Consider the following 16,712-nt stretch of genomic DNA (forward strand, 5'->3'; position numbering starts at 1 on the left):
CATATACATTGTGAAACAGTCTCATGAACTTGTATTTCTTAGTCATCTTTCCACTATTTTTGAAGTCATCTATGGACTCACTGAGGCCTAGGACCACAAACAAAAACTGCTCTTCTGGATCTCATTATTTCTGCTGTCAGTAGTCAGATTTTATCTCCAAAATGCGATAGTAGCTCTGGTAGGCAAAAGGAAGCACTGTAGGCAAAGCAAGAAACTAGCTGGCACCAGAAGAGGGTTATCACTCAGAAGGAAACTGGTCTATTTAACTCTGCTTTTAAAAGGACTTCCAAATCTTCAGCCCTTTCAGTCTTTTTCTCTGTAGCACTTTATTTAGTGTGAAAACCTTCAGTAAGAATTAGTTTGGGCGAGTGTCTTTGCCAGTGCAACATGAAAGGGTGCTCTCATTCCTATTTTCTATTCCAAACAGTACTGAGTTTTTTGTATCATTGTTATTCTGGTATTTTTCTACACTAAAATTCATACTTGTTTGTCACAAACCGAGGTCTGTATAGTTATGCTTCTCCTAATTGGAAATTGGCCTGCTCTTTCAGGTGCTTTGCAATGCTGAGAAATGGTCATGAAGTAAAGAAAATGTAGCTCATTTAACAATAAAAAAAAATAGAAATCAGTGTATGAAAAATAAGAACTTGATACAAAGGGGAGAGGATCCAGTTTGATTAGGAGCATCTGGCAATGAGGGATGATGCAACTCTCTTCAAATCTTTTGTGTTCCAAAAGTTATTGATAATATTTATAAATGGCTGTAACATTTGTGGCCCATGTCAGAGGCAGATGAATACTCCAGTCTCATTCCATTTTTATGAGCTGGCAGGTAAATCTTTCTGCCTCTTTAGCCTTGTCTGGGCTGAGGACCTTCTTGAGCAGTGTCCTTTAGTGTAGAGCCTTTCTGCCAACACAGTGGTACCTCATGCCCAAAAGGCAAAATCAAACAAATCTGTCTGTCAACATGGTTCTAGCTACAAAACAGGTTTTATTAATAATAATTAATTTATTAATTTGTATTGATAGATGAACATTTTCACAGCTCAAACCAATACAGCTAGGTCAGCAAAATTCTGAGTATCGGCTTGAATAGTGCAGATTAGTGTTTGAGCCCTTAGTTGTGATAGGAGTTGTCATATGTAAACAGTATTAACTTTATTAGCTTCATAAACCTTTAATCCAAATTACAACTGAAATGTGTTTTTCTATCTTTCTTACCCAATTGTTTTTTGCTTATAGAAAATTTCAAGTAGGTTTGCTCATTTCTTCTGCAGAACAAATGAGGAGATGAATTTTTTTTTGGCCTATGTTAAAAACTATTTCAAAAATTGTATTTATCCTATTTTTGTTTTTATCCCGTAAGCAACTCCTACATGACCCTTGAGGCTTGAGCCTAGTTAGTTGTTAATTAGTGCCTTAATCATTGCGAATCCTTAAAGCCAAGACGGAAAATGAAGGCAGTTGAAAATAGCATGTATTTTTGACAGTTTTCATGATATTTAATCTATACCTCAATCTCTCATCTTGTTGTTGTTGTTGTTTGTTTTCGCAAATAGGTCTGTTGTAGCCCTTTCCATATGGAATTCCTGCCGTTCTTAGCAGGACCATCTCATGCGCTGCAATTCCTGACAACATCTGCCTGCCAAAATGTCCTCCAGAGGAGGAGTGATCTGAGGACTGTTTTTGGAGACTGCTCATCTTATTCCTGTCACCAAGATGGGGTGAGTGACCAGAACTGTATAAAATTCAAGGAAAGGGTGGCAGCACGTATTCCAGGGAATCTTTGTGCTCACTTCCCACCATGGCCAGTCTCAGCATCCCTTCTGTGCAGGAGTTATGATTTCAGCCTGGGCAAATATATTGTTTTTCTAAGCCTAGCTTTAGGAGGAGTCGCATGAGGATCCCGGTGGAGCAAACGCTTCCGTCTCAGGTCTGTGGAGGGACTGTGAATGTGGCTGCTCTCACTACCTGAGCACAGCCTGAAGCTCGGCATTTGGGTTAGCAGGCTCCACTCACCCTTGCTCAGATACTGAATATAAGCAGAGCAGCATGACCTGCTACAGTGACTTCCCCCAAGCCATGCGTGTCCTACAGCCAGGCACGGACACCCTGCACAGCACTAAGCAGCCACTGAAGGCTCACAGGAAGGGTACTGGGTCCAAAGTTGGTTCCATCCCCAGTTTCTGGAGGCATCTTGCAGATGGGCTTCAGCTGGGACATGCCATACAGGAGCAGTGGGAGTGGGGCCGCAGGATGCTGTCTTATGGCCCAGTGTAAACAGGGTGCTAATGCCTCCTCCAGGACCATGACGAGGAAAGAAAATAAATCCCCCTCAACCTCTTTTCCTGATGGCATGGGAGAGTGGTGCAGATGCCTTTCCAAAGACAAGTAGTTTATGTCTCAACTTGTGAGGTGCAATCACACCTTGCCACATATGGCAAAGGTGTGTGAAAAAGTCAAGGGTGCCTAGAGGGGACACGCTGAACGCCCAGCAAGGCTTGCTGAGAACCATGGGGGCTGGGTGCTGCTGCCAGCGGGCAAGGCAGGTTGAACCTCGGGAGAGATGAAGACATTTACAGCCCTTCTCAGGCACATACAATCTGATGTGTTTGGTCTTGCTTCATTTCAGTTGCTGCACATCAAAAACGCACAGTAATAAAATGTCCTTATAGAATTCTGAAATCAAAGGTCTGTAGGGTTGGCATGCGAGGAGCTGAGCCATCTGGGTGACTTCTTGGGCTTTCAAGTGCTGCCGTCCAAGCCCCGTAAACTGCATCTAAGCTAGTGCTGATCTTGAGCAAGTGCCAAAGAAGCCCCAAAGCTGCGTTATCTGAAATGACCCTATTCCCAGAGGCATATGCTGTACCTGAGGATGGTCTCCGAAGTTCATGGCTCTTGAACTGAATTGCTTCTGCATGAGAACGAAATTGATTGTGAAAAAGCTAGCAAAGGTTGTAATCTTTATTCCTGCTGCAGGCAATGCAGTGGGAATTAGCTGGGAGGCAGTTGGAGGGGGTGAAGAAATACCCCTTTCTTCCTGTTCATGAAGGTCTTGCAGCCCCACCTATGTGCGGCTAAAGAGTGTGGACACTTGCATGTTGTGCCATTATAACTGTCAAGTTTTCACCCAGTGACAGATTGAGGACTATTTTTTTTGTATTGTTTCATATACTCAAGACGTGAAGTTAAAAGGTCTGACCATCTCCTGAAGACCTTAAAATTTAAACCATCTGAAAGGAATAGGAGAGAACACAGGAATGGAGCAATACTGTGAGGTGAGTGCAGGAGCAGAGTGCATGGCTGATACAGGCTTTGCACAGGAATGACGTGCGTCAACTTTTCACTCAGCCTGCAGTGCTTAGGCATGTAACCAACCCTCAGGAAAGTTTTCCAGATTTCTCTCTTCTTGCAAGAGGCTCCTCATGAAGCCAGCACCGTGGGCAGGGATTTTGGTCACTGGACATAGAGACATATAATTAACCTCCATTTTGTCTCCCCTCAAAGGCCACACCTGCCAGATTTGTAGCTGCAATGTAATAGGTTAATGTCATATATGCTTAAAAATAAGTGCTGACGCTTCATTCTTTGGGATCAGAAAGCGTAAGGAAGTGATGCAAAGGAAAGGGCTGAGTGACACAGAAGCTCAAACAACTTTTTTTTTTTTTTTTTTCTTTTTGGGAGGTACCAGCAAAGTAAGATAAACTGGATTTGTCCTCTACGCAAACAGAAGTTCTTCAGACACAAAGTAGTCTCCTGAATCCATCAGAAGTAAAATGTTAGCAGCAAGTGTGACACTCATACTTTTTGTTGTGTCCCTGGCCTTTCTGCAGTTTTTGAAACTGCAATGGCTACGAAGAAGACTTCCTCCTGGTCCAATTCCATATCCTTTCTTCGGAAATCTGCTGCAGATGAACTTCAGAATTCATCATGAGCTCCTTAGAAAAGTATGTATTCTCAGACAGTATGTATTATATGGACTCATAAGTTGACTGAAGAATGAATACAAATTTGATAACACAGTCTTCTGAATGCTAGGAAAGGATTTATTCTGTATTGTGTGAGCATGAGAATTGATAGGGATCATGAAATAACCTATTGGTCTGAAACTTGCCAACTTATTATAAAATGTGTCAATGGAACCTTAGGTACACATAAATAAAATAATACTGATGCTAGTACTTTTGTTTTATGAATAGGAAAAAGATATATTTTAAAAGAGAGACTTTTGTATTGTGGAGAATTTCAAATGTTTGCTTTTTGACTGTTGTCATATTGTCAGCTTCTAGATTTCCCAAGAAATAGTGGTGAATGCATGTGTGCTTTTGGTATAGAAATAATATTTTTATGCTTACTGAACATATTTTCAAAAGACACTTTAAAAAATTGTTGATGACACATGATTTGAGCAGATTTTCAAGAGACATGTCAGTTTGCTGAGCTTGGCTGAGCTTTTAAGTAGCTGAACTAATTCAATTATGGGCCTGAACTGGAAATAAACTCTTTTCTATGTCCTTGTAAAGTGCTCTTGTAAACAGAGCACTTCTAGAAATGTTATCCTAATGTTTTATATGCTTAAAATATATATTAGGTATTAAACATTTAAATCTGTGAGAAATAGCATCTCACTTTCCTTCCTCAATCTCAGCCTGCTTTTTCCTCTGGTTCTTCCCTGTTCTGTCAATTCTCTTCTCCTGACTTGCATATTGCAAAGTGAGCTAATGTGACTCACCACACACAATCATGCACAGTATCTGTTGTGATTTCTTTTACTTTTGATCTCCCAAACTTGAAGAGAAGTATTGCTTATTCCAAGATTCAATGACCATGAATTCATTTCTCTGAAAGTGAAATTCTACCTTAGATAGATACCAAATCTGCAAGCCCTCGACAAATTTTTGCTCAACATTTGTATTTGCTCCCTCTTGTTTGTTCACAGGCAGCAAAATTTTGTACTCCTCTGGTCCTGCAGTCCTTAGGACGTTGTGACAGCTCCCCACTCTTCCCCTTTCCCAACAGACTGCCCCACGGACTTGCTACTTTGCCCTACACCCTTGCACATCCCTCAGTCTTGTACTCTCTTGCTTTTACTATTCCAGCTCCTGATTGTGCAGCCAGGGAAAGGGCCATTCTGCCCACCTGCCTTAGCAGTGGCTGCATGCACTGTGTAATGGAGACAAAGCTATCACTCAGTTAGAAAGGAGAGGGAGAATCCTCCTTTACCCACCTATTTAGAGGTTTTTCCTGCCCTTTCCCCACAAAGGGGAACACATAGATGGTTCATGTAAAAGTCAGGTACTAACACTGTCTTTTTACAATTCATACTTGCTGCAGATGACATCTTATATGTTTGTAAGACATGCAATAAATAACAATATAGATGTTGGCTGTATTTGATATAGGGAATTTTAGGAACATCCTGCGCTTTAATAATCCTGCTCTTTTTAAATAGAAATCTGGCTTTGAGATATATTAAGAAATAGGTTTCATACTCTCTTTTCAAGGTCAGGCATTCCTGGGGCATCTGCTAAGGAAAAAAAAAATGTTCTCTATGTTTGATTTAAATGTGCAGGTTCTCACCCATGTTTTTGTGGTGCTACTCTGTTCTGCAGATGGCCAAAAGTCATGGCAACATTTTCACATTATGGCTTTCAGACCTTCCTGTCATTGTCCTGCAAGGCTTCCAGGCGGTGAAGGAGGGTATGACTGCCCATCCTGAAGAGGTGGCTGGAAGGCCAACAAACCTGGTCTTTAGGATGTTGACTGGAGGAAATGGTAATTATCTGGTAATTATGTGATCTATGCCTGTTTTTGGAAAATGATTTAGAACCTCAAGATGCATAATTTGCAGTGTAAATATGTATATACACACATTTATATATATATGTATGTTTGGTGAGTTCATGAAACACCTCTTTTAGGTGAGTACTATCTGAACAGTAATGGCAGAGCATAGCTATTGTAAGAGTTCCTGTACAGGAGCTAAATGACTAGAAAGGAGGGGAAAGATGAATATTACAGGACTGCATTATATATATATATATATAAGTGGATATGGATATGTTGCTGCTATGGATACATTGGTCATATATAGGAGGGACTGCACCATAGCACCCACCTGTATTTTCTTGAACACTGAACTTTCTTTGCCTAACCTTCCAAAACAGGAACATCTATATCTTCCTTAGGTTTCAGTCATTTTTAAATGTCAAATTAAGCAAAAATAGCAACATCATGATAGAAAAATGGAATATGCCTAATATAGCTTAGCAAGTAAGTTTGGAAAACAAGCAAAACTTCTAGTGAGTATCTAACACTGATCAGAGCTTTTCAGCCCCTGGACTTACACCCGCTCAACTGATTTCTGAAGTTGGCTTCAATTCATATAATTTTACCTCTCAGAAACTAGTGAGGAAAATGGGAAAAATATATTTCAAAAATGGGACATTATATGAAGATACAATTCTTTCTGTATATGTCATTTTGCATTTAGTAAATATTAATGTGTCATATAATAGATTCATTATAATCCTAGGTGTTATGTTCTCTAATGGTCATCTCTGGAAGCAACAGAGGCGCTTTGGAATCATAACAATGAGGAAACTGGGAGTAGGGAAAAGGAGTCAGGAGCACCAACTACAAGAGGAGGTCCGTCACCTGGTGGAATACTTCCAGAAAACAGATGGTATGTGCTTTTTAATAATCCTTGTACTTCCTCTGCAAGTCCATCTGTGCAATGAGTGTAGCAGTGCTGACTGATTTAGCTTAGGAGTGGGTGACCTTTAGCTTTTGAAATTATTTTGTTACTTAAAATGAGTTAAAAAAGGACCTGTGGAGCTGAGTGTCAAGAGCCTGTATTTTGTGATCTGTGTGAGACACTTCCTTGCACAAGTGCTATGTGTGAATCCTGAGTGTATGAATTTAGAACAGAGACTCCAGGCTCCCTGTCTGTTAGTGTTAGCGCTTAGCCAGTTCTACATTACTTCTGGTCACAGAATCTGGATAACAGCAAACACTAACACCTCATATTCCTCTATAGAAAAGAAAAACAAGGCACAAAATATAAAAAGCCTTGGCCAAGGCTCTGCAATCCCATGGCTCTGCTCTGTCAATAGCTGTGGGAAAAATTGACCTCATGAGGCTTGTGGCAACCTCTTTAATTAGAGGCAGTTTGCACTGCTGAAGAGTAGGTTTATAGCTACTCTCAATTTTTCAGGTATAGGAGGTCCCTTTTAAATTCAGTTGTTCATTCATACACTGTCTCAGATCACCATTTTTCTATCCAGAATACACAAACATGAGATCTATTGATCCAAGATGTTATAAAATCTGTGTGTTTTTGTCACAGTGTCTGAGTGGTTTTGTTACTTTTGCTATTTTTGTTCCTATGAGCAGTCTCCACTCTTCTGAATGTCTTTTTTTTTTTTTTAGGTATCCAAAGTTAAATTTTACTTTTTTTTTTTTTCCTGGTAAATTGCAATTTTCCAAGCAGCAAGTATTTGATAAAATGTTATCTTTCTGTTCAGGGGGACAAGCAGGAACAATTAGTGCTATTCATTGTGTTTACAGCAAAACCTCTGGATCCCACTGTGCCTCTTGTTCATGTTGTCTGTAATGTGATTTGTGCTATGGTTTTTGGACATCGCTTCTCTATAGAAGATGAAAACTTTCACCACTTGGTTGAAGCCACTGATGATATAGCAGCATTTGCGAACAGCATCTCTTTTTTTGTAAGGAAAATTATTATTTGTATCTGTCTTTTATATAGAGAGACAATGAAAAAGGCAACTTTCTAGATGGTTTTATAACAAGAATAGATACCAATGCATTCTGGTCCTACAGAATTTGAGGATTAATTTGATACTTTTGGTAAAAAGATCAAAATGCTTTTAATTTTTCTCTCAGAAGATGCAGGTGAAATAATCGTTAAGCTATCATCTAATCAAGGCAAATGAAGGATCAATTATTTCTGAATTACTCTCAGTAGATATTTGTAGAGCTTGTTCTTCACAACTATATTAATGGTGTGTCTACAGCCAACCAAAGCATTATAGTCTAGTGTTTAACTCTATCCTACTGTCTACAGTGCTTCCATAGAGACATAAAATCATTTAATAATTGCCTGTTCTAACTTATTTTCCTAGAGAGTGGACAGATAACTGTATGTAAAATTTTGCAGTGGGACAAAAAAAGAAACAAATAAGGAATCTGAATACCTTTGTGGGAAGATGTACATTTGTACTTTAGCTGCCATTTAAATAGGAGGACCATGGAGTTATAACCTAATACACAATCTCACTTATCCTTTTTACATTATATTGGAAAACCTGTAGCATAAAACTAAGGGAAATTCTGCTTTGGGAAAAAAATGGGATTAAGAAAGGTTTTAATGGATCACTGGGTGAAGATGTAGTAATCAGAGTCTTTCATTCATTTTTCCACTACCCACAGGCCTATGTTAGGATTCAGATTTAGTTGGCTAATCTCAGTAATGCACAGCATCTCTTAAATCTCTCTTCTATAGGTATATGAAATGTTTCCCCGGTTTGCAACACTTTTCCTAGGATCATGCAGGAAGACCCAGTCTGCCATAAGTTTTCTGAATGCTTTAGTAACAAAAGAGATTGAAAGACACAAGGAAAATAGAAAAACAGATGAAAATCGAGATTTTGTTGATTTCTATTTGGATGAGATAGCCAAAGTGAGTATCTCTGCTTTCAACTTATCTTTGGCTGCATTGAGCAACTAGGGATTTTAAGTGCCACTATGATTATGATAGTATCTAAAACCAAAAAAAAGGAATATACAATCTGTCCCTAGAAAAGCTTACAGTTGGATATTTAAAAAAGAAAATTTGAAATGATTTTATGGCAGGAATAGAAATAATAATGTTAGCGGATTGACAGTATCAGATCTGCATATGATAAGATACAAGTAGGAATGACTATTATGTTGGGACTCACAGCAAGAAAGGAAAGGAGAAAAGCTCACTAGCTTTGTCACTGCTGAAGAACAAAATGTGTATAAGGATGTTATATTATTCAAAAAGCTTAATTTTCTAGTTCTTTCTACTGTTTTAATCAGTATATATTCTTGTGATGCACTTCTTTTTGTGCCTTAATCTCATGTTTTTCATTCATATCTGCAGACTAAAGGAGACGCTGATGCAACATATGATGAAGCAAACTTGACTCAGACTGTTTTTGACCTCTTTCTGGCAGGTACAGAAACTACAGCTACCACTTTGCGTTGGGCATTTCTTTATATGGTAGTTTATCCAGAGATTCAAGGTGAGTGTGCCTAAACAATTCTGCTACTTTTTAGAAAACATAAAGGCTAAAATATTAGTAGAGCTTGTTCAAAGAACAGCAGAGGCAGAAATTAGTAACTAATGAATCAGATGAATTGAATCATATTTTTGATATATATCTTTCTTAACATGAAGCTTAATCATTTTAGGTGACACTGATAATACTGTTTAGACTTCTGCTGAGCACAAAACGGAGTCTTTATGTGACTAGTCAAAGTATAGACCATCCTCTTTGATCCATGACTGCTTCTCTTTGATGTGCTCCAGCTTCTTTGCAGGTCAATGCTGCTGTCAATGCAGGTGTTTCATAGAATAAACACACATTAACTTAAAATCTCATACATACATAACTATATGTATGTATATATATACACAGATATAAAAGAAAGACTGAGATGAGTAGTTGAAGCTGTGTGCTTTTAATAATGATATTTACAGAAAAAAAGATATATATAAGTTGGCAGGGTAAAAATAAGTGGAAAGGAAGAACTGAGCATGTTGGATAACAAAAGATTAAAAGGTATGTAAATCACTTCAAAGGTTTCACATTTGAGAGTCTTAGGTGAGCTGGGGACCATATGCACAAGAAGACTGGCAAGAAGAGAGTGGTAGGAGTAGTAAGGAGAAAGGATCTCCTAGTACATGATTAATATTTTATTTTATGGTTTGCTCCCAGAAGCTTCATAAATAAATAAATAAATAAATAAAAGCCTTTTTATAGATTAACCAAAGCAGCGTATGAAATAAGAGCCCAAGGACCTTGTTCTTATAACAGGACTTTGTCTCCTACTATTACTTTTAAAATCTGCTTGGATATGCAATGTTTAAACAAATTCAATGGCAAATTTTATCTATGTCAACTGTATTGAAATTTGAAGGGATTCTTATTTTTATAAAACAAAAATTTCATTTTGTACGGTGTTGTTATTATCAAAAGTAATAGGATAAATGTATGAATACAGAGCTCATAGATTGTCTACTGTATATTTAAAAATGAATATTTCTCCTTAGAGAAAGTCCAGAAGGAGCTGGACACTGTTCTGGGTCCCTCCCATATAATATGTTATGAAGACAGAAAGAAGGTACCCTATACAAATGCTGTAATTCATGAGATCCAGCGATACAGTAATATTGTATTAATTGCCCTTCCCAGAATGAGTGTGAAAGACACAGAGCTGCTGGGATTTCATATTCCAAAGGTACAAAGATGCTTTATATTTGAATGTCTTATTTCTAAAACTTCAAAAAGTTTTAAAGGTAAAGCCCTAGACACTTATTTTATTGAATTTATTGGTAGCAAATAATAAAGAAAATGAAGAAATCATAACATTCTCAAAAGCTTAAACTTCTTATGAAATGTTTTAAACCTTGTTGTCATTTTGCAAGATGAGACTTTAATTAAATCTTTAAATTGCCTGTTTCTCTGGCAGTATGTGCTTATGTGATGAATATGAACTGTAAGACTGAATTGACGTAGCTGCTCCTTTTTTGCAGAACACTCCAATTGTAGCCAATATTGACTCTGTTCTGTCTGATCCCGAAAAATGGGAGACACCTCAACAGTTCAATCCAGGCCACTTTCTGGATGAAGATGGAAATTTTGTAAACAGAGAAGCTTTCTTACCCTTCTCAATAGGTAATTGCACAATTTATTTCATGTGATAGTAATCTAAGTAACTTAAGATTCATTCATTCCTCAGCATAGATGGGGAAGCATCTATAAAAAGGTATATAGTCACATTCCACTGTTTTAAAGATCTGAATCATTAAATGACAAATTAAGTTAATTATGGGGGGAAAAGACAAAGTCTGCAGAAAGTAAACAAAAGATCCTTAGCTGACTGAGAATAGATAGTGTTTCTGAAGTTAGAAAGTGAAATATAAAGATGTAAAACTTGAACTGATTGCCCTTTTCTGTATTTTTACAGGACACCGAGTATGCATGGGGGAGCTTCTGGCAAGGATGGAGCTCTTTATTATCATCTCCACCTTGTTACAAGCCTTCAGGTTCATCCTGCCAGAAGGAGTGAAAGAAGTCAACACAAAATTTGTTTTTGGGGGCACAATGAAGCCACCTCCATACCAGCTCCGTGCCATTCCTCGGTAGGCAACGGTGCCCCGCAGATTCAGGGAGTACTTGTGCTGCAAGAATGTTTATGCATGTGAATTCATTTTGCATATCTTATGATTTTTCCTTTCCTTAGGACAACATTTATATTGGTCTCTTCCCTGATAGATACTTTTCAAACAGTTGCATTCTGAAGACCTGTACCTAGGAAGAGTTAATCTTTCATTCTTGTTTTCTGCTTGGAAAGTCCTGGTAAAATTCTCCTAAAGCATAATAAATAAAAGCATAAAGGCAACAATTTGAACTGGAATTATTGCTTAATTATTGTTTGATTATTGCTAACTGGAAATGAGATTAAAACAGAAAGAATTTAAAGCAAAGGCTATACATTAGAAATCTCTGGATTAAAAACTGGTACATTCTTTTTCATAAGTTATAGTTGCATTTGGGGAGATACATGTACCAAAAATAAAAGGAACTGTAAACTGAAGCAGAGATCTGAGTAAGTCCATTTCCTTAGAGTAGTCAAGTTTAGCTTTATGCAAGCTTGCTGTGCAACTCTATCATTGCCTCCTGACAAGACAGTTCAGGTTTCACCCGCTAAAATAGGTGGTATTTCAGTCTTTGGGATGAAAATATAGTGGTGTCTTCATCAGGTAAGGTGTGGAGAACCTTTCATAAGACAGGGAAGGAGGTGTGTACTGCAAGAGAAATGACAGCAGCAAGGGGACAGAAAGTGATGATTAATTGTTCCTGTTATGATCCCAGTGGTTAACAGCAACACGATAATGTGTTTTTTTTCATGACAGACAGATGGCCTATCTGGTGGTGTTTGTCCCAAATCTTCCAATAATTTATTCAGTTTACTTTATTATTTTCAGGTGCTTAATCAAATCTTTCTCAGAGTTAGCTGATTTGACATCAGTCAGTGTAGATTAGCGAATCACCAGCAATAAGCAATTTGGCACTGTTAAGGACTTCTTGAAGCCCCTTATAAGCATGGTCACTAAATACCTGCAAATGTGGCTATTCACTTTTCATAGTTCTGTTACAAACATTTAACAAGCAATTTCTTGCCAGCATTGGGAATAGTTTTTTTCCTGTATGAGATAAAAAGTGCATACTGTATGCCTACATCCGAAGGGTTATTTGTATACACTGATTAACCTTTCTATGGGATTAAAGTCGTTATAATCTCTATTTGTTTCAGCACCTCTTTAGATCTAAAGAACCCCAGTTTAACAGGTAAAGATGTGTGAAATCACTAATCTTTATGCAAAATGTAACCTGTGTTGCTAGTATTTTCCCCTGCAGGTTTACTTTGATGAGTTGGTGCAACACTCCTCTCAACTGTGGGCTTCATGGCAGCATATCCACAGAGCTGGAAGACTCGTGTGAAGTCTCTCCATGCTGGAACTGCAAAAGTTCCCTGCTCAGTAACTCCACGTAGGCAAGAGGGTACCTCATATGTGTCCAGATGCACATCAAGAAGAGAGTCAGTAACAGCAGCAGATCCTTGCCTTTAGCATCATTGTTAATATTACTTAATCCTGAAGTATAGCTGGCAGATACCACTGCTGGCACCAGTTTTGCATCTATCAAAGGTCAGCTAATGCTTCTGTCCTCACCTCTGCAATAGCTTGGTTTGCTCCAGAACCTCCTCTTTCTCCCACAACTTTGGCTCACCTCTCCCAAGTGTTCTGTTATCTCTACAGTCTGTACGATCCTTGCAACCTTCCACATTGTCTGCTCTATCCTAGTTTTCCTGCTACTTGTTTTTGTCCTTGAGTGCCACACGCTCCCTTGACTACTCTTCCACCAGATGCTATTCAGTTTCATGGCAGAGGGAGTAAGGTAGCTCTCATTGTCTTAGATGGGATAATAAAAGTTGATTAAAAACATAGTTTTGAGCCCAGTCTCTAGAAAAATTATTGTTTAATTTAAGAATTAATTATTTTATTTTTCTTTTCAGATTCTTCTAATTTTGCCTTGAATATTTGAGCCTTAAGGATCTCCAACAATTGCAAAATATTCCAAAGTAAACTGGAATGTAGTCCTTACAGTGTCACCTAATACAAGAATTGCATATTGTTACACTGTAGTCATCTGTGGTAAGTGTCTGTTCATACTCCAAAGGGAAAATTACACGTACAGATTAAATGCAAACATTTCTAAGTGTGAAATTCCACTCTGAACATGCTTGCAATGCAGAGCATGTTTTGTAGCTCTAAAGGAAGCTCTGGTCACACTTCAGGAAGGAGAGGGAAAAAAAAAAAGCTAAAATGTCACTATTTCCACTCACATTTGCCTTTTCTGAGGGTCAAGAGCAAATTAAAGAACAAAATATTCTAAATGATAATCTTGTTTGCCTTGGAGCATTCTCTCCTGGCTGTGTTTTTGGGTGCCTGCTGAAGGACAGCAGCCAACTGAAGTTACTACAAGAATCACGCAGGCGGCTTCTTTCTGCCTTCAGGAGATGGTACTGTTTGTAGAAGGACACAGAACAAAGAGATTCTAACAACTCAAAATATGCATATGCAGTCTTTTTTCTTGCTCTGTTCTATGCAGTTTCTTAAACTGCATATAGAGTAGCTGTAGTTAGTTCCACAGCAGCTTTACTTTATATGCATTAAGATAATAAGATAACAGCAATATGAATTGCAGCTGCTTCATTTCCATGTGCGGAAGGTGCAGGGAGCTCCATGTCTCCCCAGATAAGGGCTATTAAGATCATTAAGGTGCGAGGCATCTCTCACATGAGGAAAGGCTACACAAACTGGGACTGCTCAGCCTGGAGAAGAGAAGGCTTGAGGAGATCTCATCAGTGTGTATAAATATCTGAGGGGAAGGTGCAAAGAGGATGGAGCCAGACTCTTTTCAGTGGTGCTCAGCAATGAGAGGCAATGGGCACAAACTGAAACACAGGAAATTCTGTCTGAACATAAGGAAAAACTTATTTACTGTGAGGATGACAGTGCTAGAGTGGGTTGCCAGGGGCTCTGTGGAGTCTCCATCTTCGGAGATACTCGAAAGCTGCCTGGACACAGCCCTGGGCAAGTGCTCTAGGGGACCCTGCTTGAGGAGGGTGGTTGGAACAGATGATCTCCAAGAATCTCTTCCACCCTCAACCCTTCTGTGATTCTGTGATTGATATTGATCAAAGCTGGTTGCCATAATTTAAAACATTTTTTTGGCCTGCTCTAGCAATATAAAAGGATATATTAACATATTTTTGAAATATTTTTATAAAACCATGCATAAGTTATATCTACTAAATTCTTTAACATCTATCAACATCTATAATATCTGCTACAAGACGGCAAAACCCAAGCGTACTGGCTACCATGGTGTGGGCGGCTGTCCCAGCTTGCACCTCCCCACAGAAGGGCAGGATGCAAGGAAGCCATTTTAGGAGCCAGGAGCCGCCATCTTGGGTGGACGAAGCAGAGGGTGGCAGGGCAGCTGTGGCAGAGCAAGCTGCCAAAAAACAAAAGTAAAAAGCATCTGTGCCGGAGCCTGGGAGACGACCCGAGGGGAAGGTGGGTGGCATGCTCCATGTGTAACCGCTTTTGCAATGCTGTCAGCAGCCTCCCAGGGAGGGCTGTGCACAGTGTTTAACAGAGCCGCTCCCTGCCATGGCCGCACAACAAAGGGGAGACGAGCTGGGCAGTGCCATCTCGTGCTCACTCCTTCCTTCAGAACTGCTGCAGCTCTGCATGCTGACCTGCATTCCGCTGCCTAGGTTGCCTGCCCTTTTATTTTTCCTGACCGCTCCTCCCTCCCTGCCGTCAGCTACAAGCCTCCATTTTAGATTGGAGAAAGAGGACATGCCTGGAGCCATGGAGAGCCTCAGCCTCATGGAGGGCCTCAAAGTCTGAAAAAGACGGAATATCTACCTCCTGCAAGAAAACATCACCAGGAAAATGGGGTTTAAAGCCATGTTTTAAAGCCAGCGCTGCAGGTGAGGCAGCCTTGGGAGGCTTTGCCCCAAGGTCGGTCTGAAGGCTTTTGCCTAATCCAGGCTTTGTCTTTTAGTGAGTCTGCATGGTCTGGATGTGGCTGGGAGATGGCAAGGTGCCATGCTGAGGAGCTGGTGAGACTTGGCTGCTGTAGGTAACCCTGGAGCAGCTCAGAGCTTTACCTGTCCTGTCTTTTGCACCTGAGAAGAGGGAAGAATGGAGGCCACATGTGTCCTGAGCCCCTTACATCCTATTTTCCTTGTGAAGGATAGGGGCAGCTACATTAGAATTGAACGCCTTGAAAAATAAGCTGTGAGGCTTATTCAGATTAATTTTGCTTACTCTGTAAACAACCAGAATGTTTGGAGAAGAGCAGAAATAGCCCTTTCTCAGTTAATAAGCTTAATAAATGATGTTTCAGTAGTAACAAACTGGCATGATTGGAAGCTAATTGATTTCACTAGAAATCATGGTGTGGTGCTCTCCAGGCTGTTCCTCATGGATCTGGTGCCACAGATCTCATGACCAAGTTTTGCCCCAAAGACGGGAGCAGTTGAAAGAAGGAGGCTGATGTAAAAGCCTTTTCCGCAGGTTTTCAGAAGATGGATGAAAATTGATTGGTTTTATTAGTATTTTCCTTTCAGAGAGAAGCATTTACGCATAGTGTTTCCGTCGGGAGCTGTAAAACAAAACTATTGCTGCTATCGATGTTTCATCCCCAGAATCCTTGTGTGGGTTTGTGTTCTGATTAAAGGCATGTAAACTCCCCTGCTAATATATTTATACTTTTTGCATGTGTTGAGGCTTGACAAAGCACTTTGCTACATCCTGCATTTATTATTGAGTTTTCAGGCAGGGCACATTCATGTTCTGACTGGTTTTCAAACTTGATGAAGGTGCTTTGCTTTTGGCATAGCTCAGGATTCCTAATGGCTTTTCCCTGCACTTGTTCTTTATGTATTTCCCTGCTTGCTGTGTATATATTTTATTCACCTGGCAAGCTTTCTGAAAATTGGTCAAAATATCCTTTACAGCATCCACTTTTATGTTGGAATTGAAAGTGGAAAAATGATAGAGACAAGCGAAGTTCTCAGAAAAGTTAGTTATTGCAAACAAGTTAGAAAAAAGTAGATTAAATATTAATATACTTACGTTTTGATTTAAATTTGAAAGCTTAAAAAGTTTTGTAGTGTATATTGAGCGTTTGACACTCATATGCATTTTATGACAAATGTGGGCTTTTAGCTTTTATCACACTTGCCACTGCCTTTAATCAATGACTCTGCTGGATATAAGTATAAATGAAATATATACCAAACATTTTTAAAAGTCCAAGATTTACTATTAACTTATAATTGCATGCTTAATTTGTAGA

General features: G+C 39.1%; 1 protein-coding gene across 1 annotated transcript; it reads left to right on the top strand.

Annotated features, from left to right (window-relative positions):
• Window positions 1-3,776: 3,776 nt before the first annotated feature.
• Window positions 3,777-11,417, top strand: LOC104575114 (cytochrome P450 2J6). Its single transcript, XM_010222440.2, has 9 exons — window positions 3,777-3,947; window positions 5,613-5,775; window positions 6,536-6,685; window positions 7,570-7,730; window positions 8,525-8,701; window positions 9,149-9,290; window positions 10,322-10,509; window positions 10,805-10,946; window positions 11,239-11,417. The coding sequence occupies exons 1-9, from the start codon at window positions 3,777-3,779 to the stop codon at window positions 11,415-11,417; spliced, it is 1,473 nt and encodes a 490-aa protein (XP_010220742.2).
• The last annotated feature ends 5,295 nt before the right edge of the window (window positions 11,418-16,712 follow it).

This window comes from Tinamus guttatus, unplaced genomic scaffold (genome assembly GCF_059628265.1).
Source record: "Tinamus guttatus ecotype Peru unplaced genomic scaffold, ASM5962826v1 Tinamus_guttatus_pri_ptg000227l, whole genome shotgun sequence".
In the NCBI taxonomy this organism is placed as follows: domain Eukaryota; kingdom Metazoa; phylum Chordata; class Aves; order Tinamiformes; family Tinamidae; genus Tinamus; species Tinamus guttatus.